Source organism: Typopeltis vanoorti, chromosome 8, assembly GCF_054136105.1.
Source record: "Typopeltis vanoorti isolate ZY-2024b chromosome 8, IOZ_Tvanoo_1.0, whole genome shotgun sequence".
NCBI classification, from domain to species: domain Eukaryota; kingdom Metazoa; phylum Arthropoda; class Arachnida; order Uropygi; family Thelyphonidae; genus Typopeltis; species Typopeltis vanoorti.
In genome coordinates this window covers 136,230,175-136,256,269 of record NC_143556.1, presented here as the reverse complement: position 1 = coordinate 136,256,269, position 26,095 = coordinate 136,230,175, and the positions used below count along the sequence as shown (strand labels likewise).

General features: G+C 34.6%; 1 protein-coding gene across 1 annotated transcript in view; it reads right to left on the bottom strand.

Moving 5' to 3' along the window:
- Nucleotides 1–26,095, bottom strand: part of pit (probable ATP-dependent RNA helicase pitchoune) — a 316,420-nt gene that overhangs the window by 267,705 nt on the left and 22,620 nt on the right. Inside the window, exon 4 of the mRNA XM_090396954.1 lies at nt 14,112–14,180. Coding sequence (XP_090253080.1) covers nt 14,112–14,180 — 69 coding nt within the window. The remainder of the gene's footprint in view (nt 1–14,111; nt 14,181–26,095) is intronic.

The following is a 26,095-nucleotide window of genomic DNA, read 5'->3' as shown; positions in this document are numbered from 1 at the left end:
AGTCTTACTACCAGTATCATATCCTGTACACCCCTTGAGGGTACATGGCAGGAATTTGATGATGATGATGATATTATTATTATTAATAGCATTTTTTCACTATATTTCTGTTTCTTAAACTTATATCTTGAATTGCTTTTATGCAAAAAAAAGCTAACAATTTTTTCTCTTATAAGCAAATGTTGAAATACATTCAGTATCATAAAAAACTCTCAATAAAAATAAAACCCTTAGGTTTACACATAACTACATTGTGTTTCTAAATTCTGATTGGCTCAAAAAATATTCTTGGATGGGTGGAGCCAGTGATGTCATGTGACATAATGGAAACTAGGGAGGAAAAAAAAAAAAAAAAAACATTTATTTTATCCATGTAAATAAACATTTTGGGAAAATAAATATTCTTTTGACTTGCCCAGTTTTAATATATTTATGGTCAAATTATTTATATTCCATCAGTGAATATGAAATAAGCTAATTACCACTGTGTATGCATTTTAGGTTGCTATGTTTTTTTTTTTTACCAACTAAAAATTCTCACTCATCATGGATGAGTAGAAGAGCACATTTTCCAAGAATTAAACAGAGAAATGTACTGGGGAAAATCTGGTGAAAAGAGTAAAGCTAATAATAATGGAAAGTACTTGATTATCACAACTGCTATGCTCCAACATAAAACTTAAATTATGCAAAATAAGAAAGTCTCATTGAGTACGTTAATGCTGATAGCAATATCTTCATGGCTGGTTTATGATAAGAAAATACAGAAGATTTGCTTCTTAAACTTATGTTTTGAACTTCTTTTATGGAAAAAAACCAAACCATTTTTTTTCTGCGATTATAAGCAGGATAAAATGGTTATCATGCTGAAAAGAAAAGTATGTAAGAAGTTATTTAAGTTAAGGGGATATTTAATCCCACATTATGGCTCTTTATTTCATTAATTTATCTATGCACCTTTTTGGCAACTCGTACTGTAAAGTATTAAAGCTATTATCACTACAATCTTGGTATTATTTAGTCTACCTACTCACTGATGAGACGTCAATAAAGGTTGAAACTGGTCTGGGTAGTGACATATCTCCCTTAATGTAAAACAACATACATCTCCTAAGGGATGAGTTTTACATTAGGGCAAATACTTAGAATAGCGATCCTAGCTTTATCTACCTTTACTACGAGTTGCCCGGTATTGTTCCACCCAGGTATTTGCTTATGCTTGGACTCGCCAAACTTTTATAGTTTTTACTATATTCGGCATGAAACTCTTTGATTTCTATCTCAGAGTTTCTTAATCGGCTTTGAAATAATGTGGGATTAAATATCCCCTTAACTTAAATAATTTTTACATCGCCAAAGTGAAGCCTTTTGGCTCTTTATTTCATTAAGTGTGTAAGAAGGTTTTAAAAAGAAACAGTGAAACACCTTTCAGAATTTAGAAACACTAGGCAAACTATAAATCAAATTACAATTTTTTTTGCAGTCAGCCACTCAGTCTTTATGAATCAGTGACAGACTGAAGAAAACATTGATTGAAAGCCAAAGAGGAATGTGGTTAAGTTATTTGAAAGGATAACAAAATCAGAATTTCATGGACTCAGAAGAAGTCACAGAGTTTATCAAGTAAGTTACAATGTGCTCTGAGAGAATACATTAAAAAAAGTAAAAAAATATAAGGGAGTATGTGAAGAATGTTTAAAACTAACTAAACAGAAGTCATGGGAAAAAAACTTTAGCAATTATATGGAAAATACAGCTAATTCTCTTTTTACATGGCTTTTTTTTTTTACACAATTTCAAAATAACACAGTTTAGAAAATAAAAGCAATTCTATTTTTACAAGGTATATTTATATGGTATATTTAGCATGGTTTAAATGGCATTTATTTTTAAAATTTCTGTTTGAATTCAGTTCTGTTAAAAAGGATATTCCCATTATAATTATCATTTCCTAGAACAGTACATATGTACTTAAACTTGATTTATTGAAAATGGTGGCTACACTCCTGATCAAGTTTGGAATGCAGATGAGACTGGCCTTTTTTGGAAAAAGATGCCAAGTAGAACTTATATAGCGAAATCACAGAAAAGTGTTTGTGGCTTTAAAGCCTAAGGATCGTGCAACTATTATTTTGAAGCACTGCTTCAGGCGATCGTATATTAAAACCATTACTCATTAATTGATCCCTAAGACCATGAGTAATGAAAGGTGTGGATTTTAACACGTTACCCAGTGCACTGGAAGGCAAACAAAATAGGCAGGATTACAAAAGAAATTTTTATTGAATGGTTCCATCAATGTTTTGTTCCAGAAGTTAAATGCTATTTGATGGAAAAAAATTTGGACTTTAAAGTTTTATTGATTATAGACAATGCACCTGGCCATCCTGTTTTAGAAAACCTGAATGTGGAATTTTGTTTTTTGCCACCTAATACAACTACTAGACCAGGGTGTGCTTGCTACCTTCAAAACTTACTACATAAGAAGAGTATTCCAATACATTTTGGAATGTTCCAATAAACTAGATAAGGATAATTTACTGATGGTTATTGATGTGTGGAAGAAATTTTCTATTTTGGATTGCATCAAACTTGCTAAGTTGGCATTATCAGAATTGAAACCATTAACTTTAAATAATGCATGCTGGAAAGCTACCTGGCCAGAATGTCTGAAAAAGAAAAACCCTGTACCTTTGCATACAACTGAATATCCCAATATCATCAGATTAGCACATGCAGTTATGGGGGGGGAGGGATTTAATGATTTTTCGTTAGCAGATATTGAAGAATTGATGGTTGACAAAGCTGTTAGTGATGACGAAATAATAGAAGCTGTCCTTGAGAATCTTGATGAAAAAGTAAAAAAGGCTGATGATGAAGAAGAGATTCCACTCACTGCAGGATTAATTAAAGAAGGGCTTCAAATGGCTAGTAAATTGCAAAGTCATTTTCATACACATGATCCAAATACTGAATGAGCTGAACACTTTAAATGTGAAGTGAATTCATGTATGGTGCAATATGAAGAATTGTACAAAGATCTAATCAAAACAGGAGCTCATCAATTAATTACAGAGTTCGTGGTTAAAAAAAAAAAAAAAAAAAAAAAAAAAAAATCAACCTTCAGAATTATTAGAAATTAGTGCTAATTTAGTTCCTTTCACTGAAGAAATCGTTTTGCCATTACAGTGCGGCCTAAGTTTTCAAGTATTGGAAGCAATTTCATTCCAGTCTCACACAAAGGAATGCGGCTACTGTCAGAAAGTAACAGCGAATAAAATTTAACTAATAAACATATGCAGGTGTATTTGGGCCTTTTCGAATTTGTTTTATTAATGACACACTATTTTCTTTAAGAAAGATACATATGTATCTTTCTTAAAGATACATATATACATATGTATCTTTAAGAAATTTAAAAAAATTTATTTAAATTTAAATAAATTTAAAAATTTATTTTATTTAGAATAAAATAATTATTTTTATTTTAAATAAGTATTTAAAATAAAAAATATTCCATTAAAACTAAAGAGTTTTATTCAATCGTTTTCATATGTTTTGTTTGAAAATAACTTATTGTTCATATATGGTTTACACATCTGGAACCATTCTTCTATTTTTTTATACGCACTGTATTCTTTTTTACACTTTTTTTTCTGGAACCAATTTACTGTTTAAATGGAAAATTGGATGCACATATCAAAACAGGCAAAACATTTTGGAAGCTCTGAAAACAGCTTTGAAATAAAAGAATGCATAGTGTCAAAGGAACCGGTGAGGATAAAGATGATATAAACACTGCAGATATTAGTGATTGTTAAATTTGAGTTTATTACTTTGAAAGATTATTAAATGAAACAAGAAGTGACAGAATAAAATATTCAAGAGGAATACAAACAGGAGCACATATCATTACCTGAGGTAGAAAAAGTATCAAAAACTTGAAATGTGAAAAAGAGCAGCTGGAGTAAGTGATATTAGACAAAACGAAATGCTGAAATATGGAGGCATAAAAGTTGAACAGTGGCTATACTGCATAATTCAAATGATTTTTCAGTCTCATTGGCATGGTCACAGCATCAAATTACAGATGATTAGGTAAATTCCCATAGTTAAAAAGAGTAACAGGACTGAACATGAGAATGACAAGCATTTCAGTGTTCCAGGTAAGATTTATGCAAGCATACTTGACGAGAAGCTAACAGGAACTGTAGAAGAGAAACAGATAAGAACAAGCTTAATTTAGGCCAAATAAAGGTTGTCAGAATTGAAATTTCACTATCAGACAAACAGTTGACAAATCATGGAACAGAACAAGGATGTCTATATTTTGTACATCTAGAAAAGTGCCCAGAGAAAAACTGTTCAAAACATCACCATAATATTGTGTAAATAAAATATTATTACAACTTAACTTCCCACTATACCCACTTTGGTTATTCTACGGTCTATTTCCATATTCAATTAGGTATCTTCAATGAAAAAATTGTGCCTGAATAGCTGAAATATTTTATTTGTTTTATAGGTTTTCCATTCAGGATGCAGCTGATGTTTTCAGTGTTCCTGCTTATTTTCATATTCTTTATCTTTTTATTGCTGATTTTCATACCAAATATGTTACAACATTTATTCAGTTCAGTCAAAGTATTGTGCTGACGTGTTATAGATTTATTTAAGAGTGTAAGTTCATCTGCATAAAAGTAGAGCTGAGATTAATTTCTCCCATTTTGATACTAGGCCATCACATTATGAAGTAACATACGGTGTATATAAATAATGAATCACAGTGGAAATTGTGTGTAAAGTCATCTGATATCTAATTTCACATTACACCATCTCTCTTTGTCTCCTTTATTTCTAACTACAGACTTACAACTTAAATATAGATTACATATTGGTTGATATGCATCTGAGATCTAGGTTAGAAATAAAACAGTTGATCAAAGACTACAGATCACAGATATGGAAGTGAACAGATGGAATCAATGGCAGAATAGTATTCAAAATTAAGATATTAGGAAGCAACCTGACATTTACATTAGCATTCAGGAATGTGTGAGCCAAGCTAATTTCAGAAGAGTGTAAACCCATAAATAAACCCCGTACAAGTTTGCAGGATTCCTTAAAATTGTACAGCTGCTATAACAAATTTTGTTATGAGAATCAGCAGCCTTCATATCTTCAAAAATGAAGATATTAAGAAAGAGCATGACATTCAACACTGGCACTCAGGAATGTGAGAGCCAAGCTAATTTTAGGTAGCATGGTCACTTAAACAGAATAGAAAAAGAAAAATTAGCAAAACAGGTGTTTGATACCAGTATGGAAGGAAAAAGGCCTAGTGAAAGACTAAGATCTAGGTAGAATAATGCAGCTGGAAGTGCCTAAGAAGACCAAAATATAATATCTGACAGTACTAGTGTTCTGACTCATAACAGACTAATTTGGGCTTAATTACTAACATCTTATCAAAATTGTTGATTAGAGGCTAGTGATAATGTAAACTTTTCATGTAATACTGTCACATAGTATCCTGTACACCCCGCTGAGAGAACACAGGAGAAAATGGTGACAGGTTTGAATATGGAGTATTTTATTTGTGTTTTTAATATTGGCGTATTTAAATGTTTGTTCTTATGATACATTCTCTGTCCAAAAAGAAACTGAACTTTTGATAGAAAATAAAATACAGGCCAATTATAATTATTCAAATCATTTATTTCGATCAATATACTCTTTCTCAGCTTTGATACAGCGTTTGGCATGGTCAATTAATTCGTTCGATGAGTTTTTTCTATCGGTTTTTTGGGATACTGTTGAGGGTCATGGTTACTGCCGCTTGAATGTTTTCAATGGCGTCGTATTGCTTTCTTTTCATCGTCAAACGAAGTCGGGGGAAGAGAAAGAAGTCACAGGGTGCTAAATCAGGTGAATACGGTGAGTGATCCAACATACAAACTTGGTTTTTGCTCAAAAACTGTCTCACAATGCTCGAACGATGAGATAGCGCATTATCGTGCAAAAGTGACCAGCTGCCTGCATCACGATATTCATGCCGCACACGATGAATTCTCGCTATCAATCCCTTCAAAACTTCGAGATAAAACTCATCATTGACCGTTTGGCCAGGCGGGATGAATTCTTTGTGGATAATGCCCTTGGAATCGTAGAAAGAAATCAGCATTGTCTTTACTTTTGACTTCTCCAAGCGAATTTTTTTCGGCTGTCCCCCTCTTCTGGTGGTCTCCACTCAGCACTCTAGCGCTTTGTTTCAGGCTCATACTCAAAACACCACGTTTCGTCACCAGTAACAACCATTTCAAAGAAGTTTGAGTCCTTACGAGGTCCTTGCAGTGTTCAATTCAATACATTTTCTGGTTGTCGGTCAACTTGTGGGAAACAAATCGCGAATTCAATTTACGAAGGCCCAAACTCTCGGTCAAAATGTTGTGCACAATTGATTTTGGAATCCCCAATTCATCTTCAATTTCACGGACGATTTCGGGTTTTATTTGATGAAATCACGCACTTTTTGGATGTTGACTTCGCTCAGTCCAGTTTTTGGATGGCCCACCTTTTCGTCGTCCTCAAGCACTTTGAAATTGCATAAACCGAATGGACACTTCGGTACGGGATAAATATTTATCACCGTATGCTTTTTGAAGCATTTGATGCATTTCTGTAAAACTTTTACCAAGCTTAACACAAAAGTCAATCACAGCTGTCTATTTGAAACTCATTTTCCGACCGTTCGTCAAAACACACTGTCACTCTTGGCACTATAACTCAGTTTCTAATGAAACAAATGTCATAAACAGTTGACACAACACTAATGAAGGTTGCCGCTTTCAACAACAAAAATATACAACAGGTGGTACAACTAATTTCTTCCATTTTTGAAAAGTTCAGTTTCTTTTTTGGACAGAAGGTGTATTATGAAAAAAATGTGCTTAGACATACTTGGTCTGGAAAACAACTAAGTATGCACTGCAATTCTTCTATACAATAATGTATCAGACACGTGAATACCTTTTATTCTATCCTACATTTCATAGTATTCTATAAATACTTCATAGAGTCAAAGACTCGATATTATTATTACACCCTCCATGGAATCAGAATCATCATGGGAGATTCATTCAACTGACAACATATTTATCATACTGAATCTTAAAATATGACACTCCATGCATTAACAATCTATTCTGGTAATGCATTCCATTTACTGACAATTCTCCATGTAAAAAATCTATTCCTTATTCATTAAAATTTTTTTGTACTGACTATAACTTCTTTATGCAGAAATATGCTAAGCAGTAATATCAGGGAAAATTACGACTGTGCTTAAAGAATCTCAAAAAGGTTTCCTTAATTTTTCTTCTGAATAATGCCAATTACTTAGAAGTGATTTAACATGATGGTCAACAGTAAAACAAAATTACGAAAAATCCATGAATTCCTTAACCGACCAACACAAATTTAACTACCTGTTGACTTGTGCAAATAAAAATATTAAAAGCTAATTTACATAAGTGTTCCCCCACCCCAATGCAAATGCACGATACAATTGTAAGAAACATTTAATGAATTTTGGACCAAATGCCTGGAGAACAATCACTACACTGGAGCACTTCTGGATCAGAATTTGACTTACACCAGCAAAGTTAAGTCTATAATAAATGCATGAGCAGAGATAATCTTTGATGGCATGGTCATTTAAATTGGGAGTAGAAATATCAGCAAAGCAGGTGTTTGAGGTTAGGATGGCATGAAAAAAAAGACTGAGAGGAAGACTAAAAGTTAGGTGATGCAGTTGAGAGTGCCTTAGAGAACTGAAATACAGGATCTTACAATACAGGATCCTGATTGATAAGACTAATCTAGAGGAAAATTGTCAACAGGCAGTTAGTAATAATGTAAACTTTTCATCTAGTACTATCATAGTACTAATATCCTGTATCCTGTACACCCCTTGAGAGCACACATTAGGAATTTGATAATGAAGTTTTGTACAGTATCACTTCCACATAACAAAATCTGATCTGTTACTACTCACAAAACTATAACTAACAGCCTTAACAGCTGCTGACCACATGAACTATACAAACCATATTCTGCATGATTTATATAAAAACGGTATTATACATGCAATTTTCAGAGATGCTATAACCCAAAAGCCTTCATTTATGATCTGCTCTTGATATGATTTACTTGTCACATTTTTTACCTTTACTGTCTCCCTCCCATCCCCAAATTCCAATAACCACTCTGATTTCTGATAGTTCAAGTAAAAAACTTGTTTACTTATCCTTCACATGGAAGAAATGACCAAGAAGATCAGTAAACTGAGCAAACTTTCGGTTCAGCAAAGATTTCCTGTGTTAAACAATGCTGCAACTCAAAGATGATTCCTAACTTCACTAAATTTAAAGAAACTATCAATTTGCCAGGTGCCATCACTTAATGTCAATGCTAGCCACATGCTCAAGTGCAATCAACTATGAGCTGCCAAATGTGATTTCCCCTCAACAATCACAATATCTTCATTCTTCAAAAGACAATATCCTTGACCTTAAACACTGACCCGTTTCAATGTAGTTTAAGACATATCTAGACAGTCTCTCCAATAATCTTATAATAAAAACACACATATCCTCAACCACAAGCTTGACTCACTTGTTCAAAAACAAAAATCAAAGTCAATCCTGGTAACAAACAGATGGATTGTCAACATATCTGGACATCCCCTCTTGTGATCCTGCAGAAATGTCAGTACTCACAAAAGGACATGATTAAGCTATAGTGCCTAAAAAACTCCATACCTGGATTTCCTGCATGATACTGAGAGAAACTTAACCACCCTGTCTAGTGATGATGCCATTAAACTCTGATTAGGTCTCCTAAGTACTACTCACAGCCAAACTTCCACCTCCAAACTAATCTACAGGAGCTTAAGATCAGCGGGATCTTAAGGCAACATATGCTCTTCTGTGAAAACTCATCAGCACTTCTGACAAAAATAAAAAATATCATATACTCTGGCTATTTCATCTGCGGAAACCAATTCTATAAATAGATTGAAGGAACTGCTATGAGAAGTCCATTGTCACCTTGTATTTGCCAATTTCTGTTTAGAGCATCTTGAAGACCTCCTGTTCTCTTTAATATACCCTCAACCTTCATTTTTTGGATATATACTATGTGAATGATGGCCAGACAGAGAAGATTCTCTGACTTTCTTAACCATAATCAACAGCCTACACTTACATATCAACTTCACCATGGAAAAAGAAAAGGATGGAAATTAGCCCTCATGGATATTCTCCTTTCCTATGCCCCATCTGGAATACTCACTTCTGTTCACCATAAACCTACCTAGACAGGACACTACATGCAACTGAATTCAGCTCAATCCATCTCAAGAAATAACTATCTTCAAATCTTTGCTCAATATGGCAATGTTATCTACTCCAATTCTCAAGCTCTTCCCAATAAGAACTGAACACCATCCAGTGCATCATTCGACAGAATGGCTTCACATCAAAGGAAGTTTAAATGCATTATGTTCAATTACAAGCCTAACTCCAAGAACCCTGTATAGTGAGTCAATATCCCATACATCACCAGCATATCAGAAGCAATTGTTAAAGGTTCTGAAAAGATACAGTTTAGTCCCTACATTCTTCTCTAACAACAAAATCTCATCCTCTTTAGTATCCAAAAAAAGATAAAAACGTTTCCTCCCCCCCTCCTTGGTGTTTAACATGTTCAACTCTACTTGTTCAATGGGAAAACAGGAAGTAAAAAAAAAAAAAAACGATTGCAAGAACACCTATCTTATATGAACAACAATAAACCTGATAAGTCTAGCTTCCCTGAGCAAGGAGTGGACACTAATAACAATATCATCTGGTATAGTACCAACCTTTTACATTAGTGCTAATGGTCAATGTTTTTGTTATGTTACACTGAGTCATTTTTGACTCCTGGTGATTCTATGAACACATGCTCTCCATGCAGACTTGTCCCTGACCATATCTTTCTGAATTTCCAGGCACATTCCTGTTGCTTCTTTAACTCCATCCACCCATTTAATTCTTGGTGTTCCTCTTCTCCTGCTTCCATCAACTTTAGCAAGCATAATCTTCTCCAGACCGTCATTTGCTTGCATAATATATCCAAAGTACGCCAATTTTTGATTGATGATCATAGCTTCGAAGGAGCAATCTGGCTTTATTCAGTCTATCACTGTTTTATTGGTTTGCTATGGTCCATGGTATTCTTAGTAAGCATCTCTAAACCCATAATTCAAATGCATCTGTCTTCCTTCTTTCACTCTCTCAGGGTTCAACTTTCACATCTATACAGTACCACAGGGAATACCATTGCTTTCACGATTCTGATTTTTTGTTGTGAGGCTAATATGTTTATCTTTAAAGATCTTGCTTAAATTTGTCATTGCTTTCTTTCTGAGTAATAATCTTCTTCTAACTTCTTCAGTACAATACCTATCTTTATCAATTTGGGATCCTAGGAGCACAAAATTGTTAACTATTGACTATTAAATTATTTAAGGAATTTACAACATATACTGGAATATTAATTAAAAGAAACTTTCATAAATACTTCCTATATTTCGGCAATGTCACATTGCCCTCTGCCTGGGAACATACAACTATGGCAAGTGCACGCGGACACTACAAAAAGCAAATGAGGCAGAAGAGAGAAACTGCTGTTGTTCCTAGAGTCCTAATGATATACCCTAGCAGTCTATATTGGGTTGTCTTGGCTGTTGGGCTGAAGTTCTCATGAAGGGAAGCTTCCTTTCATGAGAACTTCAGCCCAACAGCCAAGACAACCCAATATAGACTGCTAAGGGACACCATTCAGACTCTAGGAACAACAGCAGTTTCTCTCTTCTGCCTCATTTGCTTTTTATAGTGACTGCGTGCACTTGTCATAGTTGTATGTTCCCAGGCAGAAGGCAATGGGACATTGCCAAAATATAGGAAGTATTTATGAAAGTTTCTTTTAATTAATATTCCAGTATATGTTGTAAATTCCTTAAATAATTTAATAGTCATATGTTACCAATGTATAAGCCTTTCTACAAGAAAAAATTGTTAACTACTTCCATTTTCTCCCCAACTACTTCAAAATCATTAAGTTCACATGTTGCCATATGGCCTTAAGTTTAAGGCCACATCTAGCACTTTCTTTTTTAACTTTCATAATAAGTTCCTTCAAATCTTCTTTGCATTCTGCTAGTAAGGTGGTATCATCTGCATACCTCAAATTATTAATATTCTTCCACCAATTATGTCAAGGTATGAGCAGTTATTTAAAGAAAGTGCTGAAGTACTTCTACGCTGCCTAAACTCAAACTGAAATAACTGCCTATCCATTGCCATGAGAGAGTGTCATTCTCATAAATGCAATGGCATGCAATAGTGTGTTCCCCTTCCCAGTTTTTTTTTTTTTTTTAATCACTTTAATTTTAGTTTTGGCTTTAACTGTAATCTCTGCTGATGCAATAATAATGACCCGTCAACTGTTGGCCAAAATATTTCAATAATGAAAATGATTATTCTTTATCTTGACTATGTTACGAATGCCATTAAAAACTTATTTCTTGCAGAAAGATATCATTTCACTCCTCCTTTCTTTAGATAATTCAGATCTCCATACAGACAAGAGTTGTATTAGTGGACTAATTTATCCTTCTGGCCTTTCCACACAAAAATGCATCAACATCCCCAGTTTTCACAAAAATTGCTGTTCTCTTCCATTTAAGATACTACTGTAAAAATAATCATAATTTATAATTATGAATCTTTTTGCAATTGTTTATCTATGCTAGTATTTTATTAGGTTTGGTTCTGTAACCATGTATAATCAGCACATGCAATGTATCTGATATTGATATTTATTTAAAATGAAATGTGAAGTATTTGAGATTGATGTAGTTATCTGATATCTGACAGTTGTAATATTTTCAATGTTCTTTATTGTAATCCACATTTGATAAATGTATTGTGATATCTATCATTCATCGTAAAAACATTCTCTTTTTGCAAACAACAACAACATTTCAGCCATTACTGACTTCTCAACTTAGTTGAACAAGTGCGCATGCTCACTGAGGAGGAGGAGGATGGGTGATTGATAGCTAATCGAGAAAGCATTCAGTATCTGGGTAATGAGAGAAATAAGAAGAGAGAATGGAAGTCTAAGAACACAGACCAGAGAATTTTGTTTTAGGAAGTTTTTTTAAGAAGACTTGACAGTCAGAACATGTTAACAGAGAATTCCAAAAAAAGGAATCTTAGCAAGTAATCCCTTTGAGTGGAAAAGTGAGACTATCAACAAGCGAATAGTGAACAAAATGATATATTAAGTAGAAGTTCCATTTCAAAATTTGAAGGAACATAAAATGGAAAGTTTTGTCTTCTGTCTCAAGGAAGTCAGTGATATAATTATTTTATCAGAGCAAGTCTTGGAATTAGTGAAATCTGAAACTGTAAAAAGCGACTGTAATAAAGAGGCTCTATTTGATGCAGTGTGTTTATAAAGTAATAAAAGAAACTTTTTTTCCCTCTGGTAATGATTTGTGAGTCATGTAATTGTATTGCCTAAGGCAGTGTTTCTCAAAATGGGGCATATGCCCCACAGGGGGGAAATTTGAAAATGTACATGTACATATTTATATTATACTTTTTCAGAACTTGGCTGACTATTATGCTAGAGGGGGGGGGAGCATCAAAATCTTTGAGACGTTGAGGTGGGGCATGATCCAAAAAACGTTGAGAAACACTGGCCTAAGGTAAGAATATTTATACTCAGTGAGGATGAATGGAACAATATATGTTAAATAAGAAAACACTGCATAGTCCCAAAGAAGTGAAGGAGTTTTATATTTTGAGAAAAGGCCTAATAGAGAACTGACTGTAATGAACATTTATTGTTTGTAGAAATTCATTGTGAAAAACCAAATGTTCAATCTAGTAGACTGATTAAGTATAATGTGAAACAAACCAATAACAGAATGAGTCAGTGAGTAAATGATTTTTATCCTTTAAAGATAAGATCTCAATGTATAGTTTTTACTTTAGAAGGCCTTGGATCCAAATAGTTTTATAGGTATTAATTTTATTTACAACGTACATAGTTTTCAGTCATTAAATGCATTTTTTTTTTTTTTTGGTCTCAAGCAAATAATTTCCTGGATATTAAAAATAACAGAGTTAAAAGTCCTCTTTACAGAGATATAACATGAATGGTGCAGCTGAAAAGCCAATTGGATTTTTAATATAACTGGAACAGCTGACATGATTAATAACATTGCAACTCACCTGTACATCTATACTATTTAAATTCCAAATATGCCCAACCTTAGAATATCATTCTCACATATGGAGCACTAAAGCCTCCTGAGAATACATAATGCTATCCAAAAGAAGTCAATCAAATTAATAGATGACACTTTCACAGATTACCTCTAACCAATTTCTCCTAGACTACTTCTACATAATGATTTTTTTTTATAGATATCTGGATGGGCACTGGCTCACCAGACAGACCACACCATTCCTTTACTTTCCTCTAAACATGTAAAAATATAAGCAGTTACTGCATATTAATCAAAAATTCAACTTCAAACTTATCAAAACCCAACTTATCATCATCATCTTTCATTCCATCTACTTTTGTTCTTTAGAATGGCTTCCCCCCCCTTACTGGGAGGGGGGGAGAACTGGAGATTATAACTATAATCTCCAGCCAGTCAAAACACACAGCTATTTTCCCTACTACACACAGAGCACTTTAGGTTTTGACCTTGTGTGTGGAGCTGACAAAAAATACTTCTATTTGGCTAACAAGATTATTTATGGATGGCATGTGTTAACCATAATATATAATTTGTATAAGTTATGCAACACGTCTATAAATTTTCCACTTAACAAATAATAGATTGTGAGATAGCTGTTTAACTGAATAGTAATGAGTTATAAACCATTATGGAATCCATGAGGCTGCATTCAAAAAAATATTAACAACGAAACAGAAAGAAAAAATTAACAAATATAAATTTAATAATAATAAAACATTACATTGATCAGTCTTGCATGTAGTCTCCATATCAATATCTTTATCATCCTTATATGGAATGCTGTCTTGCCCTAAAAATGAGGGGAAATGCAAAATATATAATGCAATACCAAAAATGAAGTCCTAAACATGTATTATCGTATTTTAGATACTAGATCACCATCAGTATTTTTAAGATGAAATAATAAATTTGATATTAGCTCTTTTAAAGCTAACATTTGTGTGTCACTGGATAAGATGTTAAGAGAACTGAAAGAATAACACCTATTGTTATGATCTATTGTTAGTAGTGCATGGGAGATAGTTAAGGGTCATCTAGAAGAAGCAATATTAAATTGTAAACCTAAGATAAGGAGGGTTAATCAGGTAGGGGCTAGATGGATGAGTAATACCATTAAGCACAAGCTGCAGAAGAAGAAAATGCTGTGGAGGGAATATAAAGAGAAAGGTAACCAGCATGGCAAGGAAGGCAAAATCAGATTAGGAGAAGAATCTAGCCAAGCAGCCAAAGGAAATCCCAAAGAGTTCTTTCATTATGTGGGAAGTAAGAGGAAGAATGACTAAGGAAGATTACTTTAATGAGTGATGATGGCCACGACGTGACAAAAGCAAATAAAATAACTAAGTTATTGAGTGACCACTTTGCAAAGGTGTATCATCATAGTGAGGTTACTGCTTTAACATATGTGATAGCCACATCTGTTCCCGTACTAATGCAGGAACAGAGGTGGATGAATTGGAGGTTCCTAGGATATTGCAGAATCTCGATGTAAATACAGCTGTGGAATTAGATGGGATATCAGCTCAGGTTCTGCGAGAACATTCAATGCCTCTGACTAGGCTCTTTAAGTCTTAGCTATGGCAGAGTTCCAAGGGAGTAGAAAGAGATAGAAATACACTTTTATTAATACAGACCAGTATTTTACAAATAAACATTTATTAAAACCTACCAGTTTCGCCAGCAAACTGTCTGGCTTTTTCAAGGTATTACGGAGATATGAAAGTAAATGCAAATTAAAAGGAACATAAAAAACGTTGTAAACCAAACTAGTATCTATGGTTACACGTTTCGCGTGACAAAGATGGCTTATTGTTCTTATTCATTATCACGCATGCGTGTTTGTTGTAGACTTGTAATGTGATTACTGGCTAGCTGTAGTTCAGATTGATTGAGAGAGAGGATCAAGTTTTTCCACGAACTGTTGAGAATTATACCCTGATTTCTGTTGAGGTTTCCGCCGGTTATTAGTACTATTGTGGCTTCCTTAAATACACGATGCCTGTAGTCGTCATCGAGATATGGCATGGAGCTGTTTTGCCAATCTATCGTGTGGTTAGATGTGCAGAAATGATGTGCTAAGCCGGAAGAAATGCTTCTGTTGTGGTTTACATCACCAACATGTTCTTTTTGTCTAATTTCTAAACTTCGTGAAGTTTGTCCAATGTAGGCAAGGCCACGGGAGCAGGGAATGTAATATACTCCTGGATATTTGTAGAACGGAACTTTATCTTTTGGAGATCCTAAAACTTGTCTGATGTTGGTGGTTGGTTTGAAGACCACTCTGATGTTGTTGGCTCTTAGTATTCTTGCTATTTGATAAGAAATTGACTTGATGAAAGGTATCACTACAGTAGAAACGTGCTGACGGTGGGATTCTTCTTGTCTGGGGTTGTCATTGTATAGATATTTTTTGATGATGTTTTGAGGGTATCCATTTTGTGATAATGTGTTGGCTATTAGTGAGAGGTAGTGGATTTTTTCACCTGGAAACTTGGGTTTTATGTCCCCCAGAACAGGCAGACTGGCCCTGTCAACATACGCATCTACAGATATAGGGCACACCAGGAGGCATAGGACTAACCACCTTATCCTCAAGGTGGTTGCAGTTTCAAATCATAATAGGCCATGCCTAATACGAACATAACGGGCCACTAAGATTAATAGAGTAGGATAAAGAAGGTTCTAAGACTGCAGTAACAAATTATAGACCAATCAGTATCTCAGGTGTGGTGGTAAAAGTACTGGAAAAATTGGTCAAAAAGAGAATTCAAGAATGGGTGGATAAGAATATGATACTGTATGAGGAGCAACATGGCTTTGTGAAGGGTAGGTCATGCCTTAGTAATTTACTATTTTTTTATAACAATGTTAGCTGTGATACCAAGGCTCTGGCTCCCACTGAAGAGACCTGAATAAAGGTCGAAACCGGTCTGGGTAGTGACCCTTCCCAAAATGCATAGTAGTATACATGTCTGCAAGGAAATGTACTTTGCATTATGGGATACCAAGAAAAGTGATGTGAACTTAGTCCAACTTTGCCACGAGTTGCCCTGGTCCTGAAGATGCTTCAGGTGCAAACTCTGTTTGCTTACACTTGGATAAAGGATTAAACTAAATATATAATTTATAGCCTGGCTTTCTTCCATCTTATGATGTGGTCTTTCTCTAAGGCATATTGAGAGAGTCTACTTTTTGGCTCTCCATTCTGGATGTATTTTTTATGTTCTTTTTTTCTGACAGAAATAGTTTGCTCTGACCGTTCAAAATATTGACTTTCACACTGGCAGGGGATGCTGAAGACACCTGGGAAGAAGAGAGGGCCTAGGCAATCCTTGATTTGTCTTAGGTAGGTTGAGATTTTGTGGTTTGTATACAGTTCTGATTCTATGTCATTTCAGGAAGGAGCCCAGTTTATCTGTTGTATCTTTGATGTAGGGCAAATGACATTTGACCAGGAACGACAGATGAATTAACTGTTTTTAAAGAATATCTTAACAGAAAACAACCAAATATAAAATTCACTTTGGAAATAGAAGAACATAAAAAATTACCTTTCCTGGATATCCTCATAGAAAAAAATGAAGAAGAAAAAAGTTTAACCTTTTCCATTCACAGAAAACCGACAACTACAGGAAGATTTCTTAATGCGGCTTCACACCACCACCATCCCTCACAAAAAATCGGTATCCTTGAGAGACAGAGCATATAAGATATCCAGCACGGAAAAAAAGCAAAATGAGGAATTACACTACTTAACACAGAACCTTACACTTAATGGATTTGAGCCAAAAACAATCAAGAAAATCCTCAACACAGGTCCCACAACCAATGCAGAAAAACAAGATTTCAAGAACGCAATCTCATCAAAAATGTCACAGACAGATTAGCGACATTGCTCCACAAGTACAACTTAAAAGTAGCTTTTCTACCTTTAGAAAAAATATCAAAATTCCTACATCCACTAAAACCTTCACACCATCCCATAAAAAAACAGGAGTCTATCAAATCTATTTTTTGTGGCATTTGTTACGCAGGCCAGATGGGAAGGTCAGGAGAAATCTGAATGGCAGAACATAAAAAAGACGTAGAAAAAAGAAGAGAACACAAATCAGGCCCAGCTTTCCACACAACTTCCACTGGCCATAAAGTACTTTGGGAAAAAGCGATCATGTCAATATATTGATAAAAACTGTTTCACAGGGAAGTGACAAAAATGCTTAGAATTCCTACGCAGTGCAACAAAAACCAAGGTTTGATATTACACCAAGTGTGCTCGACATTCATAAAAAATCTAACTTCCTCAGATCTCGGACATAACACACATGAAGCACAGGACATGACAACGAATAACAACGTTCCAACAAACATTCAGTAATGAATGTTTCAATTTTTTCAATGTTACAGTTGGAAACATGGACTACGAATTTAATCTTTGTTAGTTGTGTTTAACTTTTTTTATACACCAACGACTTACGAAACTTGTCGGATTTTCACATATCCTGTTTGTATTTAATAAACATGTGGTCTCAATACCAGAATCTATCTCTCGATCCATAACAGTTGTTATGGATGCTGATGCATATTCAAAAATATGCTTAATTAAGAACTCACTTAATGATGCCAATATTTAAAATTCATTAGCAGACCCAATGTGATGTACCTGCAATAGGACCAACTATCTGTTGTGGTTGGTCCACTTTGAGCTTCTAAAATATACAGAATGGTGATGTACTTATAAGCATGAACATGATGGCAGCTAGAACCTCACCACCAGTCTGTCAACACACCCAACAAAGTTAGTATCTCCATATACAGAAAAGACAGATCCCTAAATAAAAATTATCTCATGTTTCATTCAGAAAACAGGATTTCTTACAGCCGTATGAATGACTTGAAAGCCTAGCCCAAAGAATAAGCTAATTGTCTTTTGTAAGCACTATTCCCATCTGATATCATCAGATTGTTCAAACATTTTTTTTTTATAATAATATATTTTTGTCTGTAAGTTGCATATGTTCTCCCTACTGGTTTGCCTACTTGCAGAACAAAAAAAACCTCAGTTTATGGGAAGAAAAATTCTGTCACCTGCACATGAAATTGGCTAACTTACCTTCAGTTGCAAAGCCCCTGATAAAGAATTCCTTGCATCCTAGATGAGATCTGAACCCATGATCAAACTGAATGAACTACAGTCTCTGTTCAAACACTGCATAGACAGTAATATGTTTCTTTTTCAGTTTTAAAAGAGCAAAAGGAAGACAGCAATACCCTATCACTTTCTCCACTTAAAGCCAAATTAAAATTATTCGTGTCCTTTGAAAGGTAAGCTCTACATGACTATCAATTAAAATCAAACATCTAGCTCATCTGGCAACAATCAACAGAATTAAAATATTTAAGTTTTTATTATTATTATTATTATTATTATTATTATTACAGGTAACCCTCGTATAACGCAGATATTAGGTTGCATAGAAATGCCGTATTATATAAATCGCGTTATGCGAGACTAAGATCACATAGAAAAAGTAGGGTTATGTTCTGAAGTCGTTTTTTTTTTTTTTTTAAATAATATAAACAACAATGACATATCCAACAAAAATATATTTTTATTTAATTCAGGGAACAAATACATAGTATAAAATTATAAAAATTACAAATTGTACGTAAACTTCATTGCATATAATGCATAAATGTTTTAGGCAAAATAAAATAAAGTACATATTTTAATTTTGTATAGCACGAAGATTTGAGGATCGGTTAATAAACATTGGTTTTGCCATGTAATCACCTGATGCATACTGCAAAACAGTAGAGTAATTCTGTCTCTGGAAACTTTGAATCCAGGAGCCGATCTTTCATTTTTCGAAATATAGGTGGGTTTTGGCATTTTTTTCCAATATAACCTGGATTCATCTGCATCGAATACCTGTCTGCATTATAAATGTTTATAAACTTTGAGAGCTTTTTGTTTAGTAAGATTTCTATCCAAAGGAATTTTCTTTTGAGTGCAATCTTATACCAAAATCATTAGAGATTTCTCCATTTTTTCCAATAGAATATCGAGCAATGCGCTTTGAACTTATAGTTGTCCCAGAAATAAACACTTTGTCGGATTTTATGTTCATTTTGTTTGATTGTTCGAATTGTTAATTCATTTAAATTCAAAGTCCTTGCAACAACTCCTGGTTTTCTCCATTTTTCAACCGATCCATGATTTTATTTTATTTTTTCTTCGAGAGAAATGAATTTTCTTTTCAATATTGGTTTTTCCCATTCGTTGCAGTTTGTGGCCATTACTATAAAAATAAAGTTTTCACATAAAAAAGCATTACATATTGTATGTAACTCACCAGATATAATTTTTAAGTCGCACAGTGAAAAATATACGAAAAGATAAAGGGTTTCTACAATTTGTAGACCGTGTGATATCGAAACCGAGTTGTATAAATACCGCATTGAACAAGGGTTACTACAATTTGTAGGCAGTGTTATATCGAAAACAAATTGTATAATTACCACGTTATACAAGGGTTACCTGTATTATTAATTAGTATTTTATATATATATATAAAAATAAAAAAAAAAAAAATATATATATATATATATATATATATATATATTATTTTTATATATATATATATATATATATATGGTCCACACATGAAAGGCCACAAGACCTATGGCACTAGTGCCATGTGTGGGCAAGAGTAATAGAAAGAAAGGAAGAGTCTGTTCATGTGCTTGAACAGCAGAGGATTGCAATCTTTATGGAAGGTAGAGTGGAGGAGACTGTTCCAAAGGGCAGAAGTAGATGGAATAAAAGAGGAGGCAGTGCAGTTCGTTCAGTGAGTTTTAAGATGGACTGTAAAAGGGTGTTGGTTGGCAGTGGTGATGATTCTTTTACAACTGTTGAGGGCTGCAGTACAGGCAAAGATGCAGCTGGAGTTTGTCTTGAGCCAATTCTGATAAGCAGAGGTTTGTTTTTTTTTCTTTTACAACATTGCACACTTTTTTGAGAAAAAAGGCTTGAATGGTGACTGAGAGTTTGCACTGAAATAGTAGAAGAAAGCCTTCATTCCTGTCAGGATGACTTCATCTTTGTATTTCATCAAATTATTTTTGTATTTGAAGAAAATAGAAAAGGAACTGATCTGTTAAAGAAGATATAAAGTAAAATATACATTCTTTATTAAAAAAAAGCTGAGCACAAATTACCTTTTTGCTTTCAAAGTAAAAATATTACCTAATTAGATTTCATTGGCTACTGTTAAAAGAAGAAAATACGCTTTATAAGTTTGAAGTTAACTATTTTTTTTGTTTGTGTTCTCATCAAATCCTGTGATTTTGAATATAAGAAACAAGAAATCTTGTGTGATATTTGTTTTATTTATGATCATATTCCTGAAATTTACCCTCAAGGGGTGTACTACATGATATGATAGTACTACATGAAAAATTTACATCATTACTAACTTCTTACCTACAATTTTCTGCCAAATCAATCTGTTACCTGTCAAAGCTACAACATTGCCAGATCTTATATTTACATACCTATCTTGGGGTGCTTAAGGGTCAAAGCTGTATAACTGAGAGGAGACCTCCACATAGCCTTTAAAGGAATGCGGAGAACCGACCAGGGCTTCTGACCTAATGTCCAATCCTCACCTTCTCGTGGTGCACCCTGTTGGGTATCTACTTTGCTACTGAACGAACGAGGATGGGCTGGCAATTTGGGATTTAGCCGACCAAATTGTATTCTTATTGGTTAAACCAAAATAAAAATGATGGTACAACATGACAAAATTTCATGCCGGCTGGGGCGTCGCCCGGTTAAACAAGGCCCCCGTTGTTTTCGCCAGGGAACCAGGGCGAACAGCGAAAAGTCAGCTACTGGAACAAATCTGAAAACAAACCCCAACTCAACATCACCAGAGTTAAAGATCGGTACTATCAACGTAAGAAGCCTGAATGGCAAAGAAATGGAGCTGGCTGAGGAATTAGATAAGTACCAGATCGACATAATAGGGGTGACTGAAACAAAAAAGACCAAAACTGGTGAGATCTTTCTGAGCAATAAATACAAAATGTTATATTCAGGCAATGACAATCAAGGAAAAGAAGGAGTAGCCATAGTATTCAACACAAAATACGAGGCTAATCTTCTTGAATGGCAGTCAGTCTCAAGTAGAGTAATGTGGGCAAATATGAGAATGGGGAACTGGATAATGAGACTTATTTGTGCCTATGGTCCCACAGAAGGTTCTACTAAGGTAGAAGTGGAGGAATTTTTTGATGCTTTAGAAAAAGCAACTGACACAATGAAAAAGGAAAAGTTGGTCCTTGTTGGGGATCTAAATAGTAGAGTAGGAAATGATTGTGAGACATACAAAAATATTTTGGGAAAATTTGGAGAAAAGAGCAAAGCTAATAATAATGGCAAATATCTGTTGGATTTCTGCTCAGGACATGGACTGGTTATTACTAACACCATGTTCCAACATAAAAATGTGCACAAATTCACATGGAGAGAAGAGGCTAGGAATAAGAAAAGTCTCATTGACTATGTTATTGTTGATAGTGATGTTTTCTCCCTGGTGCAGGACACCAGAGTGTACAGAGGATTTGAAATTGGAAGTGATCACTATTTAGTCTTGAGCAGGATAAAATTGAATTTCATATTGAAAAGAATAACATGCAAGAAAGTTTTAAAGCGAATAAAAGTTGAGCAGCTCTCAGATGTGAACTGTAGACTAAAATACAGAAATATTATTGAAAAGAAAATGAAAGAGTTTGAGAACAGGAATCAAACCTTGGAGATTCAGTGACAAACTCTGAAGGAAACATTGATTGATTCTGCCAGAGAGGCATGTGGTGAGGTTGTGTGCAAGGATAAAAAAATCAGAACTCCCTGGTGGACACAGGAAGTTAAAGAGGCAGTGAAGGAAAAGAAGAAAGCATATCAAAAGTTCCTGGCAAATAAGTCAGCTTTTACTCTTACAGAATACAGAGACAAATGTAAGAAAGCTAAACAGTGTGTAAAACTAGCTAAACAAAAGTCATGGGAGGACTTTGGCAAGAATATAGAAAATAAATATCAAGAAGGTGGCAAAATATTCTGGAGGTTGTTGAAGAAGCTTAGGAATGGAGGAAAGAGTGCTGTAAAAGGAATTAGAGATGATTAAGGTGAAATGAAAACAGGAGAAAAAGATATCCTTGAAGTATGGAGTAATTACTTTGAAAAACTGCTAAATGAAACAAGCAGTGATGACAGCACAGTGATAAAAAACACTGACCAGGCATGCAGTCAGGAATACATATCCATACTTGAAGTAGAAAAAAGCCATCAAAGGCTTGAAATGTGGAAAGGCAGCAGGAGTAGATGATATTCGACCAGAAATGCTGAAGTATGGTGGTATAAGAGTCTTACAGTGGCTGCACTGCATAGTTCAGAAAGCCTGGACAGAGGGACGAATTCCCGATGATTGGAGTAGAGCTCTCATAGTACCCATATATAAAAAGGGAAATAAAACTGAATGTGAGAATTACAGAGGTATTTCCCTACTGAGTGTCCCTGGCAAGATCTATGCAAGTATACTTGAGAAACGGTTGAGAAGAATTGTGGAAGAAAAGCTTGGTGAAGAACAAGCTGGATTCAGGCCAAACAGAGGCTGTCAGGATCAGATCTTCACTTTACGACAAATAGTCGAGAAAGCATGGGAATATAACAAAGATCTGTATTTAAGTTTTGTCGATTTGGAAAAGGCATATGACAAGGTGCCAAGAGAGAAGCTATTCAATACGCTGCAGTTATATGGTGTCAATGGGGCATTATATCAAGCAATACTTAGTCTTTATTTGAGTTGTGAGTCAGCAGTTAGAATTGAAGGAAGTACAGGAAGATGGTTTAATGTTAAATCTGGTGTGAGACAAGGATGTACATTATCCCCTCTGTTATTCATTATCTATATGGATCACATTATGAAGGAATGTGGTATTAAACCTGATATCAAAATTGGAGATGTTAATGTCAGCTCTTTATGCGGATGATGTTATACTTCTAAATAAATCCGCTACAAGTCTGCAAGATTCTCTGACTAAATTGAATAGCTGTTGTAATAGATATGGTATGAAGGTCAGCAATAAAAAGACAAAGACAATGAAAATAGGCAGAATCATTGAAAATGTCAACTGTGTTGTGAATGGAGAACCTGTGGAACAAGTAAAACATTTCAGCTACTTAGGCACAATTTTACTGAAGATGGTAAACTAAATATAGAAATAGACAACAGAATCAGCAAAACTGGTATCGTGGGAAGTCAATTGAATAAATTCATATGGAATAAGAAAGAAATTAGTCGGAACACTAAATTAGCTGTATACAAGACAGTGTTCAAACCAATTTTAACTTATGGATCTGAGAGCTGGGTCAGAAGTAAAACACTTGACCAAAGACTACAGACCGCAGATATGAGAGGCCTGAGAAAGATTAGAGGCGTGAACAGATGGCATCAATGGCAATATCATATTAAAAATGAGGATATTAGGAAAGAACTTGACATTGTCAGCATCCAGGAATGCGTTAGCAGAGCTAATCTCAGATGGTATGGTCACTTAAATAGAATGGGAGAGGAAAGATTAGCAAAACAAGTGTTCTCTGCCAGGTAGGCAGGAAAACGACCCAGAGGAAGACCAAGATATAGGTGGATTGATACGGTACAAAGTGCCTTAGACGATAGAAATATAAGATCTGATAATATTGGAGTCTTGACAAGTAACAGACTGATTTGGAGGAAAATTGTAGATAGGAAGTTAGTAATGATGTAATTTTTTCATGTAGTACTGTCATATCCTGTACACCCCTTGAGGGTACATGGCAGGAATTTGATGATGATGATGATCAATCTTCTAAGGTGCACTTTTCACCATATCAATCCACCTATATCTTGGTCTTCCTCTGGGTCTTTTTCCTGCCAACCTGGCAGAGAACACTAGTTTGGCTAATCTTTACTCGCCCATTCTGTTTAAGTGACCATACCACCTGAGATTACCTCTGCTAATACATTCCTGGATGCAGACAATGTCAAGTTCTTTTCTAATATCCTCATTTTTAATATGGTATCCACATTGATGCCACCTGTTCATACCTCTAATCTTTCTCAGGACTCTCATAACTGCAGTCTCTAGTCTTTGGTCAAGTGTTTTACTTCTGACCCAGCTCTCAGATCCATAAGTTAAAATTGGTTTGAACACTGTCTTGTATACAGCTAATTTAGTGTTTTGACTAATTCCTCTCTTATTCGATATAAATTTATTCAATTGACTTCCTACCATACCAGCTTTGTTGATTCTGTTGTCTATTTCCATATTTAATTTACCATCTTCACTAAAAATCTTGCCTATGTAGCTGAAATGTTTTACTTGTTCTATAGGTTCTCCATTCACAATGCAGCTGATATTTTCAATGTTTCTGCCTATTTTCATTATCTTTGTCTTGTTATTGCTGACCTTCATACCATATCTATCACAACAGTTATTCAATTTAGTCAGGGAATCTTACAGACTTGTAGTGGATTTATTTAGAAGTATAACATCATCCGCATAAAGCAAAGTGCTGACATTAACACCTCCAATTATGATTTAATACCACTTTCCTTCATAAGGTAATCCATATAGATAACGAATAACAGAGGTGATGATGTACATCCTTGTCTTGACACCAGATTTAACATTAAACCATCTCCCTGTATGTCCTTCAATGCTAACTGCTGACTTACAACTCAAATAAAGACCAAGTATTGCTTGATATAATGATCCACTGACCATACAACTGTAGCATTTTGAATAGCTTCTCTCTTGGCACCTTGTCATATGCTTTTTCCAGATCTACAAAACTTAAATACAGATCTTTGTTATATTCCCATGACTTTTCAACTATTTGTTGTAAAGTGAATATCTGATCCTGACAGCCTGTATTTGGCCTGAATCCAGCTTGTTCCTCACCAAGCTTCTCTTCCACAATCCTTCTCAACCGTTCCTCAAGTATACTGGCATAAATCTTACCAGGAACAAACACTCAGTAGAGAAATACTTCTGTAATTCTCACAATCAGTTTTATTTCCCTTTTTATATATGGGTACTATGAGAGCTCTACTCCAATCATCTGGAATTCGTCCCTCTGTCCAGGCCCCCTTAACTATGCAGTGTAGGCACTGTAAAATGTTTATACCTCCATACTTGAGCATTTGTGGTTTGATATCATCTACTCGAACTGCCTTTCCACATTTCAGAATTTTGATGGCTTTTTCTACTTCAAGCATGGATATGTATTCCTGATTGCATGCCTGTTTAGTGTTTTTTTTATCACCGTGCTGTCATCACTGCTAGTTTCATTTAGCAATTTTTCGAAGTAATTACTCCATACTTCAAGAATATCTTTTTCTCCAGTTTTCATATCACCTTTTTCATCTCTAATTCTTTCTACAGCACTCTTTCCTCCATTTCTGAGCTTCTTCAATAACCTCCAGAATATTGTGCCACTTTCTTGATATTTATTTTCTATGTTCTTACCAAAGTGTTCCCATGACTTTTGTTTAGCTAGTTTTACACAGTGTTTAGCTTTCTTACATTTGTCTCTGTATTGTCTCAGAGCACAAGCTGACTTATTTGCCAGGAACTTTTGATATGCTTTCTTCTTTTCCTTCA